General features: G+C 39.0%; 1 protein-coding gene across 2 annotated transcripts; it reads left to right on the forward strand.

Annotated features, from left to right (window-relative positions):
- The first annotated feature begins 2,666 nt into the window (after nucleotides 1-2,666).
- On the forward strand, nucleotides 2,667-14,993 carry LOC108965304 (fibrillin-2). 2 transcript variants are annotated; one of them, XM_018927633.1, is made up of 12 exons: nucleotides 2,667-2,758; nucleotides 3,094-3,284; nucleotides 6,213-6,407; nucleotides 8,380-8,718; nucleotides 8,787-9,212; nucleotides 9,271-9,396; nucleotides 10,044-11,474; nucleotides 12,219-13,325; nucleotides 13,383-14,107; nucleotides 14,170-14,272; nucleotides 14,330-14,529; nucleotides 14,706-14,993. In XM_018927633.1, exons 2-12 carry the CDS (start codon nucleotides 3,233-3,235, stop codon nucleotides 14,814-14,816), a joined length of 4,815 nt encoding a protein of 1,604 aa, XP_018783178.1. In that variant the 5' UTR covers nucleotides 2,667-2,758; nucleotides 3,094-3,232; the 3' UTR covers nucleotides 14,817-14,993. The 2 variants fall into 2 exon arrangements, with proteins under 2 accessions (XP_018783178.1, XP_018783169.1); XM_018927624.1 differs by having other exon boundaries at nucleotides 10,044-13,325.
- The last annotated feature ends 7,449 nt before the right edge of the window (nucleotides 14,994-22,442 follow it).

The raw sequence follows: 22,442 nt of genomic DNA on the forward strand, positions 1-22,442 counted from the left end.
GTGGAGCGTTATGAGTTTTACAATCGATAAAAATATCGAACAAAAAATTTCTCTCATATTTTGTATTCTTAACCAAATTTCTTGTACGGAATCGTTGAAAATGGTGGAAAAGGCTTACAGAGATTCAGTTTTATCGAAATATCGTTGAAGATATACCTCGTTCTGGACGATCTTCGACCACTTCAAGTGATGAAAATATTAAAAATTAAATATGGTGCTTGAAAATCGTCAGGCAAGTGTTAGAGAGATGGCAAGAGAGCTCGATATCTCTCGTCAGCCCGTTCGGATGAGTTTTGTGGATATTTTGGGTATGAAACGCGTTCTTGCTTGACTCGTCCCGATACAGAAGATTTTTATCGAAAAGAGTACGGTAAACAAAGCATGCTTGATGGTGCGAATTCCGATTTCACCACATTCATGGGGAGCATTAGATTTGCCGGCGAGATATGAGTTTATGAGTTTGACAAGCAAACAAATCAACTATAATCGGAATTGAGGAAAAAACCATGAAAAAGCCGCTCTAAAATCAAGGTGATGCTCATTCCTTTCTTTGATATTCGTGGTTTGATGCATCATGAATTTGTTCTGGACGGATAGACGGCCAATACGAACAAAATTCGCTGAAGGCGATCATAAAATTGCTTACAAAAAGTGTTTCGAAAACTGAAAAACCGTTGGCATGAATGTATTATGTCTTGTGGGGATTAATTTGAAGGTGACAAAATAAATATTGATGAATAATTAAATATTTTGCGTTTAATTTACAATTTCCGGGTATTTTTTTGTCGCAATGTATAAACAGACACACATACATGGCTTGATAGACTCAGATCGTCATCTATGGGGTGTCCGACGCTTTCTTCTGGGTGTTGCAAATTTCTTGGCAAACTTTGTTAGTTAGTTATCTTCAAAGCCAAGTTTTAAATAAATTGCTTTAACAAATTTATAGCCAATGGTCGATTTTTTGACCAGCAACTTTGAAAAATCGCTGAGTCGAAAATGAACGAGATATGTCCTGAAGGCAATAATTGTGTGTCATTTTGCATCTTTCTGATCTTGACTTTTCTTGATTTTTCTTTAACTAATTAATTAATTTTTTTAAATCTTATGGGATCTTCGGAAGAACCATTTTTCCACATTTTTTCAAAAAACTCGGAAAAAATAGAGACAATTAAAAAAAAAATGAAATCTTCCTAAATATTGTAGTGCTTGCCGCATACTTCACGCAAAATGTATTTTTCAGCAATATAGAATATATAGATAATAGTATAGAATGATAAGGAATGTGCAAAACTAACTGGTTGATAAATCGACCACCAGCCGAAAACGATACGATTAATATTTCCACTTCATTATTTTTGTGTCTTGTATCAATGTTCCAAATGAATTATGGCCATCAATATACTTTCAATTTAACAGAAACTCGCTTTGTCAAACTCTTGATTACGGAGTTCTTTCACAAATAAGTTGCGTCGTTTCATTAGAATTTTGTTCGTCATTCTTGTAAAATGTTGACCAAAGGAAAACCCATTTGGCTTCAAATGCTGGGATTATGTTCGTCTGATGGCTATTTGTTTTTCGTTCATTCCGTACAGTGCTGCAAATGAGAATCGAAATACAAATAACTGGAACTTAGGTGAAATGGTCTTACTAAAGTCATCCATGTGAACATTGTGTTGCGTTTGACAACTTCTTCACTTCTCACAAATTTATGAGTCACCTCACCTCTTTGGGATATTATGCTACAGAAACTACTCGTGACTGCACAGTCAACAGCTGTTGGATAATTCAAAGACGCCGCTCTGGAGAGTGTTCGTAAAGACAAAGTTGGAAATGGCATTAACAAATTAGAGAAGGCTCGTTGTTGTCAAAATTGTCACAAATATTTTGAGCATCATACCGTATTCTAGCTGAATGGATGAATTATTGATAGAAAAATAACTCCACCTCGCGCGCATAATTCTAAAAATGAAATATTGCAGATATCTTGAGGAACTAAATGTATCGAAATATAAAATATTGTGTCACATACTATTAACGAAATCATAATAATAATCATACATCATTATATGAACTATAACACAAATACTATAGGGAACTGAATCATAGCACTTGCGGGACCAAGAGTTCATCGGTAGCGTCGGCAGCAACCTGGATACCGTAAAGCAAAAGTAAATGGCAACGATGAAGCATTTCCATTATATGATTTTCTATGTTTAATGACTTTTTTATATCCACTCATATTTTCCGAGCACCGACAACCACTTATAGTGACATACACACACACTTGTACATATGTACAGACACACGATGTTGTAGCACTTCCAACGGAAAGTGTTAAAAATAGTTTTGTCACATAAATAGCGAAACAGCTTAGAGATCTTTGGCGCGATCGCCGGCGACATAAACAGCCAAACACACTTCTGCACCTTTAAATCGCAGCGCACGGCATGAAACGCTGAGGGCATCATGCAACACTTGGCGTTGTTGCTGCGTCGTGGAAGCTGCGGAGAGTCAAGGCAGCGGATCGCCGAGCGAAAATCCATGTTATGAATCATTTTATGATTTTCGGAGACAATGTTTCCTTGTTGTTTGGCTTTTTAGGGCGGCAGGCTGCCGATCAAGTGGTCGTGTGTGTGTGTGTGTTTGTCACTATATATAATATATGCTATTTGAAAGAAGTATCGGTGGTTGTGGAAATTCATGCGACGAAGTAAATCTTCAGTCTTTCCGTGGCCGTGACTAAGAAAAGTTGTGCGTAAGTTAACTGGTGATTTCCGATATCCTGTGGAAGTGTGAAAATATATAGAATTAGTGCTATGCAGAGAAAAGTGAAATAAATGTAGATTAAGTGTATATTTATTTATAGTATATGGTATTTCATTTGAAAAGAAAAATATATAAAAAATCAGATGGATTATTATTCACTTATTGCGCACTCACTCTGCTCTTTCAATTAAATACGTTAGTGCAAATTTAGATAATTCGTTTTCGTGTGTTCCACAATTCCCTCTTTTAAGCAGCAGCTATTTTTAATGCCAAAAGTTTAAAAAGATTTAAGTGTGTGCTATTTTCGTTTCAACATCTCCGCAGAATTCAAGGTGTCGCCAACCAATCTGGCAATGTTTTAAAATCGTTAACAGCCGCGTATTAGAGTGATTTTTCCCCCGAGTGGTTTGGCTTTTCGCTCGCTAAACTTTTGTGAGTTGGTTAAGTGCGAAGGATTAGCAGCATGGCTGTGCGCTGTCAACTCGTTTGGCTCGCGATCGTGGCATTAATTGGTGGTAAGTGTGCGCTTTCAATCATTGAATCTAGTTAGGGATTTTATTAACCCTTCAAGTGGCGCTGTGATCTCATTGACCAATTTAAACATTTATCAGACACTAGTATTATACTAAATTATGCACATTAAGCAACGGTTGTAAGTGGTGACAAGTAGATTTGTAAATAACGAAGAGCGAATGAAATATCTTTTAAGTGAATGAAAATGAAAGCAAAGGTTTTCATAATAGGTTTTTTTTTTGTTCGTCAAAAAAAGTCACTAAAAGCATCAATAAAAGCGTTCTAATTTTATTAAATAAAATAAAAACCGTTTTAGATATCTATACAATTCTTTACTAAGTATGCTCGATTTGTTTTGAACGGTCTCCACAGACACTCTTGCAGAAGTCGAAACGCTGAACCCAATTTTCGAATTCAGAACCAAATATAGTCTATACCATCCAACTTGAGCCAAAAAAAATTCGGTTATCATTTAGCGGCAGCGATTTCCATTCACACTAAAATTCCGACCTTGATCATCACAGAAGAAATACGATCCGATTGTTCTGCCGGTTTTTACAGTAAAACGGGGAAATGGAACTGAGATAAGGCTGAGGAATATTGAAATTAGTTTTTCTTAATAAATATCGAAGAGACCGTCGATTTTCAAGTGACTTAAGGTGTAGTAGCAATAAACAAGATCCATAAGACGGTGCGGGTTCATCAAGCTTTAAAGAGTGGAGGGCGAATTTAACCCTGGATGTGCTCGTTAGTCGATTCGACTAAAACTCATCGTGTTTTGCAAACAAGGGCAAAATAGCGAAGTCCGTCCAGGGTAAATTTGAAAGCATTTCGACCTTCAAAACCAAGTACAGAAAACGATTTAGAAGTGATATAATTGATGTTATTATTGCAAGAAAATCGATTGTTAAAGATTAATACAAGAGCTTTGATTTTGATTACACATTTTAGAACAAAATATTATAACTAGATGTTAAGATGTTAAGAAATAAGAAATAAGAATAAGGTTTTAATTAGAATATTGTGTGAAAGAGATGTTTTTGATTAATCTGTGTAAACACAATGTACTTGAAATCTAGTGGAGAAGGTAGACATGCAATAATCACTAAAAAATATAAATTTGACTCAATAGAGCGACCAGAGATAAACTAAATAACTTGTTTTTAACAAAGCACTAAATGTTGAAAATGATAGCGAGTTTAGAAATAGGCCTGGAATTGGAGACTACATGAATATAGGGTTAAGAAAGGTTAAGAATGTCTTTCTAGACCTTAAAAAGTTCCGAAGTTAGACTACGTATTGTCAATAAACCTTTTGTAGAGTAATCTATCTAAATTACGGACCTGTTTAGTGTAGTGCTGAAATTGAACGAAGGGAGCATAATCTTTTGTTAAACAAATTTTTCCCTATTTTTGTTTTGAATATTGTATTCAATATAGAAAATAAATTATCCCATTCACAACTCAAGAAGCAGATAGTTAAGTTTAGTAAAATCACGCAATGCAAAATTAAAACCTACTCCGTCAATAGATTTGACAGGAGCAAAAAGATAAATATCAAGCTCAAACATGAAAGGAAAATGACGAATGGTAGCTTCAGGAATGGAAGAATAACCATCAAGGAACCTAAGGTTTAAATATCGCTGAGAAAGACTAAGTCAAAAAAACGAACAAGACTATTGAATGAGAGCTAATTTGAACCAAATTGAGACAAGCCAGGCTATCGAAGAGATATAACTCGAGGGAAAGAAGGCAGGTCTCTAGGAACAACCTACAACGAACAAATTTTTTTCTGTTTTAACTTATTTAAAACCAGTGAGGAAATATTATTTTCATGCATCTTCGGTAATTTTTACGATAAGTGAAATTATTCAACAAAGAAGTTTCATTAAATATTTTGTGCGGAATCAAATTTCTGGTGCCGAAATCTTCCAAAAGTTGGAAAAGGCCTTCGGTGATAATTTTTGACCGCAAGTGTTTTGTCATCAACATCAACTGCTGATTAACACGTCAATAAAAAAAAGGGATTGGTGATTGAGAATCGACGATTAAGAGTCAGACATCTTACAGGCATTGTTGAAATATCGGAAGGATCAGTGCAAACCATTTCGAAAGATCATTCTTGCGCCTAAAAAAAACAATGAAAATACGATTGGTTCTAAATCACTCAATGTTTTTGACTGATCAAGCTGTCAACAAGGAATACTATTTGAGTGTTATGTGTCGTTCACGAGAAGCTATTCGTAAAAAGACGCCGGAATTATGAGCCGACAACTTTTAGTTTTTGCACCAACACTATGCACCGTCGCGTACTGCATTGCGTCTTCGTGAGTTTTTCCTAAAATTTCAATCTTCTTTCTAGATCAGAACAAACAATAAAACTATTTTCTAAATTAAAATTTATTTTTGTATACGCGTATTACAAAAATAAAATAAAAAAATAAAACTATCAAAAAATGCAAATAAAAAAGCTTGGAATTTCGTTATTTACGATTTTGTTGCGGCAAAGTGAGAAAATCATGTCAGCGAATTAAGAGAAAGAAATAAAGTAGATCAATATTGAATATGCCGGCCGGCAAGCACTCCACTTAAATCCACATATATGTATATGTATACGATGTATATTATATAATATATTATCTACACACATTATTTAATAATTTGGAAAACTTTAAGATATAAATCAGCATGGAAATTGGCTCGAAATTCTGAAATTTAACTGTGCATGTGTTTGTATGAGCTCTAAATATACATCGAGAGAACGTAAAGTGTTTCCGCTGGCAGTGAGTGGGTGTCACGCTTTTTTTGAACATCAATATCTCATTATGTTTATTGCTTTAAGATTATGCGTAAATGCTTTTGAAAATCAGCCTAACCTTAAATCAATATTTATTTTTTGTGCAATTTTTTTTTATTATTTGTTTCGAAAAGTGTCACTGGCGCGCCATGAGGACTGTGAGAGTGCGCCCTATGCGGAACATTCCACTGTAAAAATAATCAATGAAGAGGATGCTGTACGCGCCATATATGAATGCGAAGAGGGCTATGAGTTGAGTGGCAGCAACGAGTTGTTATGCGATGTGGATTCGGATCTCTGGGATGTCGAACCGCCAAAATGTGAAAAAGGTATGTAATAACGTTTGTCTATGATAATTAACTATAGTTTCATATTTAATTAAACTGGTTCATATCAATTCTGACACCTTGAAGATCACCGTCGTTCAGTCATAAAAGTTAACCGATCATTTTTTGTATGTACTATATTTGATGCGAATAAAGATATTCATAAGTTTTATGTTTTTTTTTCTGTTTTTTGGTGACCATGTTAAAATTTAATGTCGCATTTTCGATCTACTAGATTAACTAAGATTTTGAGAAACCGGTTAAATTCTGAATTGGGCGCATCGGACAACTGTAGCATATAGCTGCCATACAATCTGGCCGGTCAAAACCAAGAAAAATATATTTTTTTACTCTTTTATCCATTAAGCAATGCACTTGCGAAGAGTACTAGCTTTCAAAGTGAATGTTTGTGATATACGTGAGTAGCTGCCGGCGACGACCTAACTTCACGTTGCTTTTAAAAGCACATAAAAAAAGCAGACATTTTTTGGTTTCAAGTGGTCGGGTGAAATTGACATTTTTTCCACCTTGGTCGGGTTCGAGGCCGATCTGAAAGCTCTGCAGTGCTGTGGGTCCGGCAGCCGGCCTCTGTACGACTCCATACTGCATCTTCCAATCCTATGTGCCTTTATGTTTAAAGAAGGGGCCAAACCTAATGAGCAGATTGGAGCAAACTCCACGGGTTAACCACTCGCCGCGGTACCAGACTTCAGTCTTCGGTCACACCGTGTATTTTTCCTTTTACCATTTGAGCACTCAACAGACCCATTGACTGGTGACAGTTGTCGCTTGAACTTCAAATGTCTTTTCATTAGAAGGGAACTCATTCAAAATCTATAAGTAGTATCATTCCAAGCTGAGTATTAAGCACTATTTCTGACAAAAACTGTGATGAAATTTCTAGGCAAGGTAAAAATAAAGACATAGTCTTTATGGATTTTAGTCGCTTTTAACGACAGGCATAACTTATCGCGGGCGAATTCTATCCCCTGTCCGCTGGGGGAATATATAATATAAATTGGGATTACAGAAACTAAGGTTAGGTTAAGTTAAGAGGCTGCTTCTAGCAAGCATCTCACTTGCATAGCTTAGACCCTGGTCCGCTGCGATACCTTAAACTCCTATACAAACTATCGCAACGCTCTTGTTAATCGACAAAGTTGTTGTTTGTTGAGACGGCAAATGCGAATTTCGCCTATGGCTTCAAGTACGCGGAGTGTCCAGTAAGAACCCTTACGATTCTGACAATATGAATTTTGCTAAGGGTACGCAGTAAATCTCCTGCGTTCTAAAGGACATCCGATTGCAGAGGAGCTAGTCGTCGACAAGCGCCAGTGCTAGAACCCAAGATGACAATCAAGATCTAATGACAAGTAGTTCAGCAAATCTCATGGATTTTAAAGGATTTTCCGTCGCAGAGGAGGGACCAGCGCCAGTGCAAGAACGCATGACGCTAATGAAGACCAACCCTGACCCATTCCGAAGCGACCGGTGCAAGGGTCCATCCCTGGCTAACTTATCTGTTTTGTAATTGTCAAAGACTCCGTTACGACCGGGAGCGCAAACGTGTCTGATGATGAAGTAGCTTGAGGATTTGTAGTTTCTGAAGATTTCGCTATGATCGGGAACCCATAAAAAGTCTAATAATGAAGTAGCTTGGTAATTCTAGTGCGGACAGACACTCCCTAACTAGCTTTGAAGACTATCGGAGTGAATGTTCATACCTTGGAAGAAGCTGCACTACGTAGCAGTACATCTACCGCCACCTGAAAAACACTACAGTAGTCATTAGCTTAACGTAAGGATTGACTGGCAGCTTCCTTCTCCCTCCGACCTTCTCTCCTAGCTTCGACCCATCCGTGAAAACACTCATTAAGTGCGTTAAAATGGCATTGAGTGTTTGGCGAAATTAGTACAAATCTTCCAAACATACGTATACAAAAAGTCGCCTAAACTCAAATTTGTTTCCTTTCAGCTGGGCTCTCGAATGAGGTAAATGCTGAGCGCGCCAAAAAGAAGAAGCCGCAGAATATAATTGAAGACAAACGTATTTCAGCCGAGATGGCCGCCTCACTGGATATGACTTGCGTGCAGGCGAAAATTACAGCACCCGATATAAGGCATGGTTTCGTGCAGAAATACGATCGTCGGCGCAAAGGGGAGCATGTCTTCCTGGTGGCGCTTTACGCCTGTAATGATAACTTTGAATTGGAGGATGCCGACATAACGACATTATATTGCAGTCAACACAAATGGGTAGGCGATTTGCCGACTTGTGTAGCGTTGGGCGAATACACCGATGCGGATGAGGAAGGTGAGTGCGAACGGAATTGCATGGCGGACTATTTTTTTTTTATAAATACATTCCTTTCAACTGCACAGAATACGACGAGTATGAAGCGGTTGACGATGACGAAGACGAAGAAGACGTTGCAGAGGAATCTACCGATAATCGCGTAGCACCACCACCACCACCACCACCGGCTGTCGTGAAAGTTGAGGAGAACGAGCAAGAAATTAGCAATGAAATTGAAACTGTGGCGCACGAAAATACCGCGCAAGAAAGTGAGAGCGCCGCTCCGTCCAATGCTGAGCCTGACGTGCCGGTTACCGATGTCAACATTGTTGTTGCACCCACACAGGATCCATATACACCACGTTATCTCGATGACAATTGCGGCGCCGATAAAGGTGGTTGTGAGCAAAAATGCGAGCGTTTGCTTTTCCCGGGCGAGAATGAGCCGCGTCTGAAGTGTTCCTGCTTTGATGGATTCAGTTTGGATCCCAACGACTACGCCAGCTGTCATGGTGAACTTGGAACGCTATAAAGTGAAGCTAAGTATTGATGTTATCTTTTTTCTTTTAGATATTAATGAATGTGAGCTGGATAATGGCGGCTGCGAGCAGGTTTGCAACAATCTACCCGGCTCTTACCAGTGCGCCTGTGAGCAGGGTCTGCAAATCAATACGCTGACGGGTAACACATGCATCGGTGAGTGTCAACTAACATGCTCATCAATCTAACTGTAATTTGTGTTGTAGTTTGTAAACGCTTCATATGTCATTTATTTCATACACTCGCATGTCACATCCGTCACGCGCTAAACTCCCACCAACTCTTCCATTGTATTGCAACCAAAACATCTGTCACACGCGCTCACCCACAACACCCTCACGCATATCCAAACTTGCCTCAGATATCAACGAGTGCTTGTTACGCAACGGACATGGCCCGTGCCAAGACACCTGCCACAATGAATGGCGCAGCTACAGATGCTCGTGCGAAGGTCTAGCCGGCACGCAATTAGCCGACGATAATCACACCTGCAACGATGCTGGCGAGTGCGCCAACGCCAATGGTGGCTGCTCACATCAGTGCCTCTCATCGATGGGGCGCATCTATTGTCTGTGTCCGAGCGGCTGGCTGATGTCGACGGACGGAAAAAATTGTGAAGGTGGGCCGCGTTACAAGCTTGGAAGGTCGATATGACAATTGCTTATTCACATTAAAGCTGGTTGAGAGTAGAAAGTGTTAAAATTCATGCTAAATGCTTACTCTGCTCACCACTAATTATACGCTAGTTATTGCTAATTAGTCCTATTTTTGCTGAAGACCGCATTAATTTCGCTTTTTTGCAGACATCAACGAATGCGAGCAACCCGAAGTGGCTGCACAATGCGCCGGAGGTTGTGAGAATACGCACGGCTCCTATCGCTGCATACCGGCGCTGAATACGCCTGAAGATGGCGCAGAGGCGACTAACGAAGTTAAAGCAGTAGAGGAAGATGACAAAGAAGTGAAGGAAGATGACAAAGAAGTGGACGAAGTAGAAACAAAAGTCGAAAGCGATGCCAACGCAGGGGAAGAAGGAAATGAAGACGATCAGGGCATACGTCGCATTTCGGAGAGTGGCCCTATTTGTCCGGCCGGCTATCGCGCGGGCGGCGAGAACTCAGACAATTGCGTAGATATTGACGAGTGCGCTGAGGGCACAAGCGGCTGTGAACACTGCCTGAACACCGATGGTTCGTACGAGTGCACCTGCCCCGGCGGTTATGATCTTGCCGAAGACGAACGCACTTGTGTCGATATTAACGAGTGTGACGTTCTCGTAGAGAGTGAAGACGATGCGCAAGCAGTGCCTACTAAACTGTGTACCGGTGGTTGTGAGAATACGATTGGTTCGTTTATTTGTACTTGTGGCGCTAATGAGCATTTGCGCGAGGATCGACGCACTTGTGTGGCAGACACGTGTCAAGATTTGAATAATCCACAATTGAATAAGACACGTTGTGCGCATCAGTGTGTCGATTTGCCGAGTGGCGTTTATGAATGCGTTTGTCCAGCGGGTTACAAGTTGAGTGATGACTTACACAACTGCGTGGTGGCTGAGAGCGTATGCACCGTGGCGGGCGGCTATGAAAGTTGTGCGCCCGGCGTGTGCGTGCCGAGTGAGGATAACAGCGTCTTTAGCTGCCAATGCCCGTCGGGTTATGTGTTTGAGGCGAATCGCTGTCAAGACATCGACGAATGCGCTAACGGAATGCACTGTTCACACGAGTGCTTCAACAATTTGGGTTCGTATCAGTGTGGCTGTCCGTTGGGCTTCGTTTTCATCGAGGGCAGCAACGAACATGTCTGCGCTGATGTCGATGAGTGTGCGGCGACACCGGATGTTTGTGGTGCTCTGAATTGCGTTAATAAACCCGGTGGTTTCGTCTGCTTATGCGCTGATGGCAGCGAACCGGACACCGAGAGTGGCGCTTGTCATATCGCCGATCCCTGCGAAGCACATCAGTGTTCACACCACTGTATTGCTGAAGGTGTGGGCTTCAAGTGCATCTGTCCGGAGGGTATGTCATTGGCTGACGATGGTTTACACTGTGCATACAAAGATATTTGTACCGAGCAAAATAATGGTTGCGAACATATTTGCAAGTCGGAGGAGGATGGTGCTTGTGCCTGTCGCAGCGGTTATGAATTGGCTGCTGATGGCAAATCGTGTGCGGACGTTGACGAATGTGAGATCGGCAATGGTGGTTGCCATCAGGTTTGCAAGAATTTTGCAGGTGGGTACGATTGCGCCTGCGAACTGGGCTTTGAGTTTCTCGATGGTCCGCTCAAATCGTTTTGCTTCGACGTGGACGAGTGCGCTTTGGGGCTGCATAATTGCGGCGTGGGTATGCTTTGCGAAAATCTCAACGGCTCGTACACTTGTATATGTCCACCTGGCTTTGCATTGGGTTTGCCGCCGGTTTATGCTACGCTGCGCGCGCTACTCTCATCCATACAACCGGCCAGCTCATTTGCCACAACTTCATCTATCATTTCAACATCAACCATTTCAAACATACAAAATTCATCACCATCATGCTTAGATATCGATGAATGCTCCATTTTGAACGGAAATTGCTCACATTTCTGCATGAATTTTCCCGGCAGCTTCCAGTGCTCCTGTCCGCCTGGCTTTACGCTAAGCTCGGTGGATAATCGCACTTGCTTGCTGGTCAATGCTTGCTTACAGAACAATGGCGGTTGCACGCATGCGTGTGACTTTTCACACGGTGTGGGTGTGCGCTGCCGCTGTCCGAACGGCTATGCTTTGGCTGCTGATGCGCACACTTGTTTGGACATCGACGAATGCGCACGCGCAAATGGTGGCTGCCGGCAGCGCTGTTACAATACACCTGGCAGCTTTGAATGTGCTTGTAGTGCGGGCTATGAATTGTCGCCGAATGGTGTCGACTGTGTCGATATCGACGAATGTGCCAATGGTTTTGGTAATTGTACTTTTGTTTGCGTAAATCTTCTAGGTTCCTACGAATGCGGCTGCGAGGGCGGTTTCCAGTTGGGTGATGATCGTCGTACTTGCATAGACGTCGACGAATGTGCGCTCGGCAGACACGACTGCTCGCACGATTGTGTCAATGTGGAAGGCGGCTATGAGTGTATTTGTCCGGAGGGCTATCTGTTGGGTGAGAACAAAGCGACCTGTTTGGATGTGGATGAGTGCATTGCCAGCGAACATGGTTGCAGTCATGGTTGCGACAACAAATTGGGCAGTTACGAGTGCACATGTCCTGTAGGTTACACATTGGCGGCGGATAAGCGGAACTGCATTGCAACAACTCCGTTGGAAGTTGATGTGCGCACCGATGACCTCGACACACTGGATACCGCTATAATAGATGTCTGCCTACGCGATAATGGTGGTTGCTCACATATTTGTAATCCAGAAACGGGTTGTTCTTGCCCAAGCGGACTCGAGCTCTCCGTAGACAGCAAGACCTGCGTGGATATTGATGAATGCGCCTACAATAATGGCGGTTGTGCGCAGCTATGTCATAATACAGCTGGTGGCTTTCAATGCCTTTGCTCGGATGGCGTAACTCCCGACGATGGTGTAAGTTGTGTGACAATTTGTCCGCCTGGCTTTGCTGTGAGCTCAGTGAATCCCAACCAGTGTGTGGATATTGACGAATGCGCTACACCTGGAGTTTGTCAGTATAACTGTCTGAATACCAACGGTTCGTACGAGTGTGTGTGTCCTCCTGGTTATGCGCTCCGCAATGGTCGCGATTGTGAGGATATTAATGAGTGCTTGTTGGACAACGGTGGCTGCGTCGGCGGTGAATGTATTAATCATATTGGCAGCTTTCAGTGCAAGTGCTCGTTGGGCTATCGTTTGTCTGGCGATCGTCGCACATGCGAACGTTTGCTTGAGTCACGCGATCAGTGTACACCTTTTACGGCGCTGCCTAACGGTGACTTCCACTGCACGAAATATCGCCACAAGCGCAAGCATTTCTATAATACGCGCTGCAAAGTGTGGTGCAACCAAGGTTACCGCCTGGAAGGACCCACCCAACGTTTCTGCAATGCTTCCGGTCAGTGGGATGACTTTGAGAGTCGTTGTGTGCGTAAGTATTAACAGCAGTTGTTACAAGATATATATTGATATTTCTGCCGTGCTACAGCTACTACTTGTCCCCGTCTAAACCAACCTAATAACGGCGGGATTGTACCCGCTGCCTGTACAACTGGTCATGCAGTCATTGGCGAACGCTGTCAGCTGCGTTGTCAGCCCGGGTATGTGCACATCGGCTTGAGTGTTGTCATCTGCACCGCGGAACTGACTTGGTCACCCAATGCCACCTTCGAGTGTGTGCCATTGGCGAGATCTCCTTTGTTACCTACTTTACCAGTTATTGGCGCTCACCCTCGTCTACCTTCCGTTGGCGTCGATGACTTCTTCCATAGACCGATATTACCACCAGTGAGACCACCAACTGGTTTTGGTAGTTCCGTTGCTTCACAACGTCCCTACATTAAATGTCCGCGCAATACCACCGTTTTTCTGGCCGATGGCGCAACTACCGCCCATATTATTTTGCAAAAACCTATCACTAATATGGATTACCGTTACATTGAATCTGCGCCGGCTTGGACGCGCAATATGCAAGCTCATTTAGGTGCTGGTCAACATATTGTGACATTCCGTGGTCAAGATCCCATTTCGGGTAGACGCGCCAGATGTCGCACCATCATCAAAGTGGAGCGTGCTGTTTCGCCCAGCGTGAATTTCTGTACGCGTTCCTTCGAGGTATCGTTGAGTCCGAATCAATTGCAACGTTCGGTGGTGTGGGAAGAACCGCGCTTCGAAAGCACACTGGGACCGCTCAAAAAACTCTACAAATCGCGGGTAAATATGAAATAGTGGTAAAAGTGTATGTTGTATATGGACTTATTTATCTGCTGTTATAGATACCCGGTGAACTCTTTAAAGCTGGCGTACACCCGGTATACTATGAGGCAACTAATAAACAAGGCATTACCGCTCGTTGTGAATTCCAAATTCTTGTAAAAGGTGAGTGCTTTACATGTAATTCCTATGTTTAAACTAAACAATGCAATTTCTCTTTAGAAGCCAACACCGCAACCAGCAATTCCTTGTCTTCATTTAACCCAAGCTACCCAACAGCAGTGCCCACAGCTCGGTTAGCACCCGCACCTTTAATGCGTCCACCGTCACCGCGAGGTTTACAAGCAAAATTACTGCCCGGTCATGAGTCGTTTGTGATGTGCCCCGGTCGTGCGCCGGTTAAGGTTACCGATGCCCAATCTGTAAGTTATTTTTATCCCGAATGGCTGATTCGTGTACGCTACACTTGGCATAAACGACCTGCATGAATTTAAACGCCGCAAACATTGCTTGCTCTAGTGTTGTTGCTTTTCTAATCTCATTCGCTGCCACATGCATTTATTCGATTATTATATTAATTATATTTTATAATGAACAGGTGACTTTAGAATACGGCTGCGTCTTGAAAAATATACGCCGGGGATCGGCGCGTCATCACGCCCACCGCCGTTTGATCGCCACAAATTGGTCCGATTTCACTGCCTTCTAAACGAAGTAGTAACTTAAGTTTGAACCTTTTATAATGGAATTTATATTTTGTACTTATTCGTAGTTAAGTCAGCGATGGCCAGTAAAGTGTATTTAAACAAAAACAGCTTTTGTATTTTAAACTTAACTTTGTATATGTAATCATACAGTTTGTATTCAATAAAGAGAATAATCATAATGAAAATGTGTTTGAGAATCGGTAATTCATTTTGAAAAATGTGGATTCCTTAGATCTAGCAACCGATGGTTGTGTTTCCGGAAAAAGGTGTCTGACGGTGACAGAAAACCTAAAAATTGCAAAATTATCGAAAAACTATATTTTTTTTGTAAATAAAACAAGGCAAAACAAGTGTGGAAGGGCTAAGTTCGGGTGTCACCGAACATTTTATACTCTCGCATGATAAAGTGATAATCGAGATTTCAGTATAATAATGTATATTTTATTAAATAATATTACAATTTTGAAAGATTTGTTAAATTATTTTAATTCTAGGTTAGGCACTGAGTTCTTCGTTTTCGATATCAGGGACCTTGAAAAGTTATAGACCGATCACGACAATTTTTCCACAAGGGATACCTCAGCTCAAATACCGTATTTGTGTAAAGTTTCATTCCGCTATCATCATTGGTTCCTAATGTATATATTATACAGAGAAGGCATCAGATGGAAATCAAAATAGCGTTATATTGGAAGAAGGCGTGGTTATGAACCGATTACCCCCATATTTCGTACATGTCATCAGGGTATTAAGAAACTATTGTGTACCGAATTTCATTGAAATCGGTCTACTACTTCGTGAGATATGGTTTTTGGTCCATAAGTGGGCGACGCCACGCCCATTTTCAATTTTTAAAAAAAGCCTGGATACAGCTTCCTTCTGCCATTTCTTCCGTAAAATTTAGTGTTTCTGACGTTTTATGTTAGTTGGTTAACGCACTTTTAGTGATTTTCAACAAAACCTTTGTATGGGAGGTGGGCGTGGTTATTATCCGATTTCTTCCATTTTTGAACTGTATTTGGAAATGCTCGAAGGAAACGACTCTACAGAGTTTGGTTGACATAGCTATAGTAGTTTTCGAGATATGTACAAAAAAGTATGTCCCTCCCTAATTTCACTTTAATATCTTTATTTATGGCTTAGTTATGACACTTACACTTTATAGGTTTTCGGTTGTGGGCATGGCAGTGGGCCGATTTTGCCGATCTTCGAACTTAACCTTCTTATGGAGCCAAGAAATACGTGTATCAAGTTTCATCATGACATCTCAATTTGTACTCAAGTTACAGCTTGCACGGAGGGACGGACAGACGGCCAGACAGACGAACGGATAGACAGGCATCCGGATTTCAACTCTACTCGTCACCCTGCTCACTATGGTATATATAACCCTATATCTGACTCTTTCAGTTTTAGAACTTACAAACAACCGTTATGTGAACAAAACTATAATACTCTCTTTAGCAACTTTGTTGCGAGAGTATAAAAAGTGTATGCTTAGGAATGTCTTAATAAATCGAATTATTATCTAAAACCTTATTATAGGGTAGGCCAACTTTACTCCATTAAGGGAGTTCTGGATTGACCAAAAAAAATGGTAGTCCAATGGTGCAAGGTCAGAGTTACATGGTGGAAGCATCAAAACTTCCCAGCCAAGCTCTCCATCAAAGATGTGTGTGGTCTAGCTTTGTCATAAAGACGAAGCCTTTTTTGTTGATCAGTTCTGGCCGTTTTTCTTCTATTGCTTGCTTCAGTCTCATCAGTTGTTGACAGTAAAATGTAGAATCAATCGTTCGACCAGACTGGAGCAGCTCATAGTGGATGATTCTTTTCCAATCCCATTAAATACTCAGCATAACCTTTCAAGGCGTCAATCCTGTCTTTGCGACCATTTGTTGAACTTTACCACGCTTGAACCATGATCTTTTTCACGCATTATTGTAGTATTTTATCCACTTTTCGTCTCCTATTATCCGCTTCAGAAATGGTTTGATTGCATTTCGTTTCAGCAAAGAATCGCATATGTTAATTCGGTTCATTAAATTTTTCACAGAAATGAATTGGTACCAAAATATCGATCTTCGTTTAATAGCCAGCCTTTTTCAATACCGTTCAATTATTAATATTAAGTTCTGACTGTCCTGGTCAATATTTTCTATAATTTCATCGACTTTTTCAACGATAGGTCGCCAAGAGCAAGGTGCATCTTTCACATCGAAATTTCCATAACGACAGCGAGCGAGCCATTGTTGTGCTACACGAACTGTTATAGCATCGTCGGCGTAAACTTCACAAATTTTGTTGGTAGCTTGCGTGGCATTATTTCCTTTTTTATACAAAAGTTTCAAAAGCAAATTGTTTCATGATTTTCACTCATTTTTGAACAGCTGTAACTTTTTTCAACTTCCCCGAATTCAGATTTCTATGGTTGAATGAAGCTTAAAATTTCACCTTTTCCACACTGTACGCAATATCTTTCGTAGCACGGACATCTATTGACAAAATACGAAAAACCCTTTTAGAGTACTCAATATGTCTCTTTATACATTACGGGACAGATACCAGGGATCTGTCTGATTCCAAACTTCGACAGCAATATTGTAATCATACATTTTCTATAATTCTATTATTACAATATTTCCTAAACCTAATTCTTTTCATTCTGAGCTCGTTTTTTTTTACGAGGTGGGTTCCAAATCCTTCGCACAACCCAGGTGAGGGATGATTTGCCTTCTCACATTCAAATAGATGTTTTTTGGCTACCCAGAAAATACTTGGTCTAAGTTTGAAAGTCGTGAGCTACTTGTGCCAATTGTAAAATAATCGTTTCTGACCACTCCCAAGTGAATGGCGATCACAGAACTTTCCTAACTTGCGTAAACTTCTACACATGCCTTTATCATTCTATGACTTTGTATGTAGTTCAAGTATTAAGTTCTTTTGTTAGTTAATTATTCTTCGAAATTTTGAACTGTTATTTCATTACGAATGGACATTTAATACCATCATCGTTATTCAATCACATATCATTTGTCTTGATTGGGTAATTTTAGAACAACGATAGTACTACGTGGCAAACCCGAAAAGTGTTTCGCACTATTCGCGATGTCAATCCGAATTATTGGTATAGGGCTAGAGGAATGATTGACCAGATTTCCTAATTATCATAAAAAGATTCTCTCCAAACTTCAATGCTAAATCTCACAGATTCACCGATATTTGCGGTAAAAAGTCAGCCATAGTAAGATAGAGAGGGTTATCATTTATTTGCTATACACACATATTTTTATTCTACATATCTATTTATAACACTTACTTCCGTCCACTCAAAAGTATGTTATCTAAATTTTTCCTATCTTTACCAAAAAACATTTAACATGGTTTTAGGCGCAACAAAAGTCGTTGATGAGTCTCGCTTATCTATGAAACGAAGTGTTTGATTTATTTTTTGGTTTATGTTTATATATATTTATATACATATATACATACATATGTACATATATGAATGTAAATGTTGTGGAAAATTGCATCAGCTCTTCTACATACAAACAAAAACAAACCATTAAACCATTTTGTAGCTATTAAGTCATGCGAGCTACTTATTTGTCACGTTTGTACTATATATCTACAAGCATACATATATGTATGTATGTATATGTACACACACATGCTTTAAGTTTACAGGTTTAATCTTTCGGTTATTTTTTTTTTTTTTTTTTGGGGGAATGCTTTGTTAACTGTGTAGCTAATTACAGAAGTATTTGGAATAGCAGCAAAATGTTTGTTGGAAGTAGTTTGAGCATACGTATGTATATACTTGCTGAATACACACATATGTATATGTATATTATCAATAGAGTTCATTAATCCTTCATTGTTTAGCATTATCTGTTGTTTGCTATTATTAAAAGGCATACATTTTAAATAGTGCATGCAAAGATAATTAATAATAATTAGTATTAATAAATATATTTGGGTAGAATTCATATTTATAAATAAAATGAGCAATAAACGAATATATTTACTAAACATTTTTATGTAAATTTATTTGATTGATTTATTTAATTGATAAAAAAACGCAAAGTCTCTAAGTTATTCTGAATATAACATCATTCAAATGGCCTCCACGAATTTCCAAAGAACTCGATTAACCCAATTTTCGAATACTTTTGAAGAGTCTGTGTTATTGCCAAAGATCAATGAGTTTAGAAAAAACCCACAGGAAGTAGAAGTAGTGGTCTTGAATCACAACTTCTTGGAGGGCAGTCAATGTCACAATTTCTGGAAATAATCGAATTTCATCGAACACTTTAACTTTAACAGAATAAAAACAAGAAAAAACGTTCACTTCAGTTGCACCGAAGCTAAATACCCTTCACAGGTGCACTTCTGTTAGTAATTATGTGTTCAGTTTGTATGGAAGCTATATGCTATAGTAATCCGATCTGAAAATTTTTTTCGGAGATTATATTATTACCTTAAGCAGTAATCCAAGTCAACCGATCTGAACAATTTCTTCGGAGATTATATTGTTGCCATAGAAAATAACTTTTGCCAACTTTAGTGAAGATACATTGTCAAATGTGAAAGTTTTCCATACAAGAACTTGATTCCGATCGTTCAGTTTATATGGCAGCTATATGTTATAGTGGTCCGATATCGGCAGTTCCAACAAATGAATAGCTTCTTGAAGAGTAAATGGTGTTTGAAAAATTTCAAAACGATATCTTAAAAACTGAGGGACTAGTTCGTATATATACAGACAGACAGACGGACATGGCTAAATCGAATCAGCTCAACATACTGATCATTTATATATATACTTTATAGGTCTCCGACGCTTTCTTCTGGGTGTTACAAAGTTCGTGACAAAATTAATATACCCTGTTCAGGGTATAATTACTAAAAAATCGGTGAACGGATAGGTCTATATTACCTCAAGTAACACTTTCTGTCTAATTATATTTAATTGTCTGTAATTTAAACGAAGTCAGTAGATCATTCTACTTAAAATTTCCATGTTTTTCTCGCCCATTGATAACGTAGGACTGACTACTGTTGATTGACAGAAGATTTTTGCTTCGTTATTCCGGTTGTGAGAATGCTTATTAGACTAGGCCTTAGTTCAGATGTTTGATTAGACCGCAATTAAAACTATAATAAATTATTAAACTAAATTACGTAAAAATTCATTAAAATATTTGGCATTGTATTTTCCATAAATTGCTTTCGCTAGAGTTTTCTAGTGGTAGTTATATAAGAATATAAGGGCTCTCTAAAATGTGGTCTTAAAGGAGAGAGAGTTGGATAAAATGTAATGGTATTTGGTACTTAATAATGCAATATACGCAAACTAGGTTACACGTTTTTTTTTTGTTTTTTGTTATTTAACTTTTATTACCAAGTAGACTGAAAAGTTTAAATCCTTAAAATTAAAGTACGTTGACAAAAATGAATTTATTTGTTCGACCAACGCGAAGTATGTACCGATTATGGCAATTCTCGAACCCTTCAAAAACTCTTTTGTGCTAAGTCTTGACTTTCGCTTCAAAAAAGGTAATTTTCTAGGTGTTTAACTTCCCTAATTTTCTTTCAGCGAACATTTTCTTGAAAATTGCGATCGGAAAACGCCTGGACGCCACGTTCGAAGAACATGATAGATGCTCAAGAAATGCTATGCTCAATTCACATAATTTTCCCATCGATTTTGTGTGTTTCTGACTCGTCTTTGCTTGCGATCACAGCGAATGCTTTATTCAGAATTGAGAACAATAATTTCTTTAATTTCCTGAAACTTCAATTTCCAACCAAGAACTGTTGTTAATTTTAATTTTACTGCTAAAGTATACCGCCAGCTTGACTTAAGCTTATTCTATTGCGTTATTAATTATACGATGTGTCGATTTGAGATTATTAATGCGTAAAATATTTTTTATTGCCTTCACAACTTCATTTCATAAGCTTCTTCGTAGCATGCGAGAATCACTAAGATCCATAAATAAATAGTTTTATGAGTCGCTCGGAATATTTCATTGTTTAAAAGTTTGAAATATTGGCTACGTGATTCAAGAAACATAAGCAAATGCTGAGTAATGAAAAATCAAGCCTCCAAGTGCTTTCGGTCGGCTCTTCGAAAAATTTTTTTTAATGATTTATTTTAATAATAGAAGAATGGTAATATCAATAATAAATTGCATCAGCTGAAAGTTTTGCTTACAATATTACATTTACAAAGGAAATACCGTCATGTATATATAGGCTTCTAGGTATATACATAACAATCTCGGTAGAAGCTTTTGACTAAGTTAAGTTTTCAGAAATCGCTGTGGTTCTAAAGTGATCGGTCATTATTTTCTAACAACGGCGTTAGTGATAAGAAAACTCAAAGTTATTATTTAGACTTGCTTATATTCCTTTTACTTATTTAAGATTCATATAAGAAGTCGTTGCTTGGCAAAAACATCAAGTTAATGAAGTTGACTATCGAACGTGAAATTGTAGCATTATCGGCCGATGTAAGCATGAAAATCGTCCAAAATTGGGTTTAGCGTTTGGACTTCTGAAAGCGTGCACGTGGTGGCCATGCATCCAATGTACTTTCACAGGAATAAAGTACTTCATTGATATCCCAAACATGTTTGGGGTTATTTAAAACTTTTGTAGCGCTCTTATTAACCTGTGATAATAATTCCCGCAATATTTATAAAACAACTCACTAATAATAAAAAAAAGAGGTTACAACTGTTTCGTTCCGTTAATTACTTTTTTGGTGTGCAGTTCATTGCAATGAAAGGACCAAATAGTTTATCACAATAATTTTTTTTTTAATATTTGTTGATAAATTTGAACATAACAAGAACATTAATTCTTGTTGAGAAACTGTGTACATTTATGGGAGATATATAGACAATATGAAAAGTATATACACAGCTACACACAGTATTAAAATTACTGGTAAATTCTTACCACAATAATCTATTTTGGACTATTTTCTTCAAATAAACAAAATAACAAAAACAAATTAAACACAAATCAAGCTTAAAATCAGGTGATTTATTCTTATGTAGCTCTATTGTTTTGGACCCCCAGCAGCAACATTTTTTCAACGTAATTGCTTCAAATTATTTCCACAACGTGTTTTTGTTTTGATCTATAAAATTCCGGCTTAAAATCGGCTATTCAAAATATGTTTTTATTGTGATAACAACGCACAGCTTACCTTTGCGTCACATGTACCAAAACAAAAACAGCGCTGTCTAAATTTGTGATACAGATTTAACGAACGGGATTGAAAGCTGCTAGTTTTTCTGAAATTAAATTTTTTTTTGGTTATACACAATTATACAAAAATAGACAGTAGGTTGTATCATTTTCGGGAAAATTTTGTTTTTCAATTAAAAAATAGGTTGACCATTTTTAAGAAATTAAAAATATAATAAAATAATATTAAAATTCTGTTGCTGTTATTGTTGTAGCAGCAGAATTCTGTCGAGTTGGCCGATAAAAATCCGCGTCCGTTCCGCTTATCTTTTCTTCTTCTTGATTGGCGTAGTCACCGCTTACGCGATTATAGCCGAGTTAACAACAGCGCGCCAGTCGTTTCTTCTTTTCGCTACGTGGCGCCAATT

This window comes from Bactrocera latifrons, unplaced genomic scaffold (assembly GCF_001853355.1).
Source record: "Bactrocera latifrons isolate USDA-ARS-PBARC rearing strain unplaced genomic scaffold, ASM185335v1 scaffold_1, whole genome shotgun sequence".
In the NCBI taxonomy this organism is placed as follows: domain Eukaryota; kingdom Metazoa; phylum Arthropoda; class Insecta; order Diptera; family Tephritidae; genus Bactrocera; species Bactrocera latifrons.

Excerpts from the sequence above, each read along its gene's own strand:
- LOC108965304 (XM_018927624.1), top strand. The coding sequence starts at position 3,233 with ATGGCTGTGCGCTGTCAACTCGTTTGGCTCGCGATCGTGGCATTAATT. Across the intron at positions 9,213-9,270 it reads CGACTACGCCAGCTGTCATG|ATATTAATGAATGTGAGCTG; the intron begins GTGAACTTGGAA and ends TTTTTCTTTTAG. Across the intron at positions 14,530-14,705 it reads AGGTTACCGATGCCCAATCT|GTGACTTTAGAATACGGCTG; the intron begins GTAAGTTATTTT and ends TATAATGAACAG.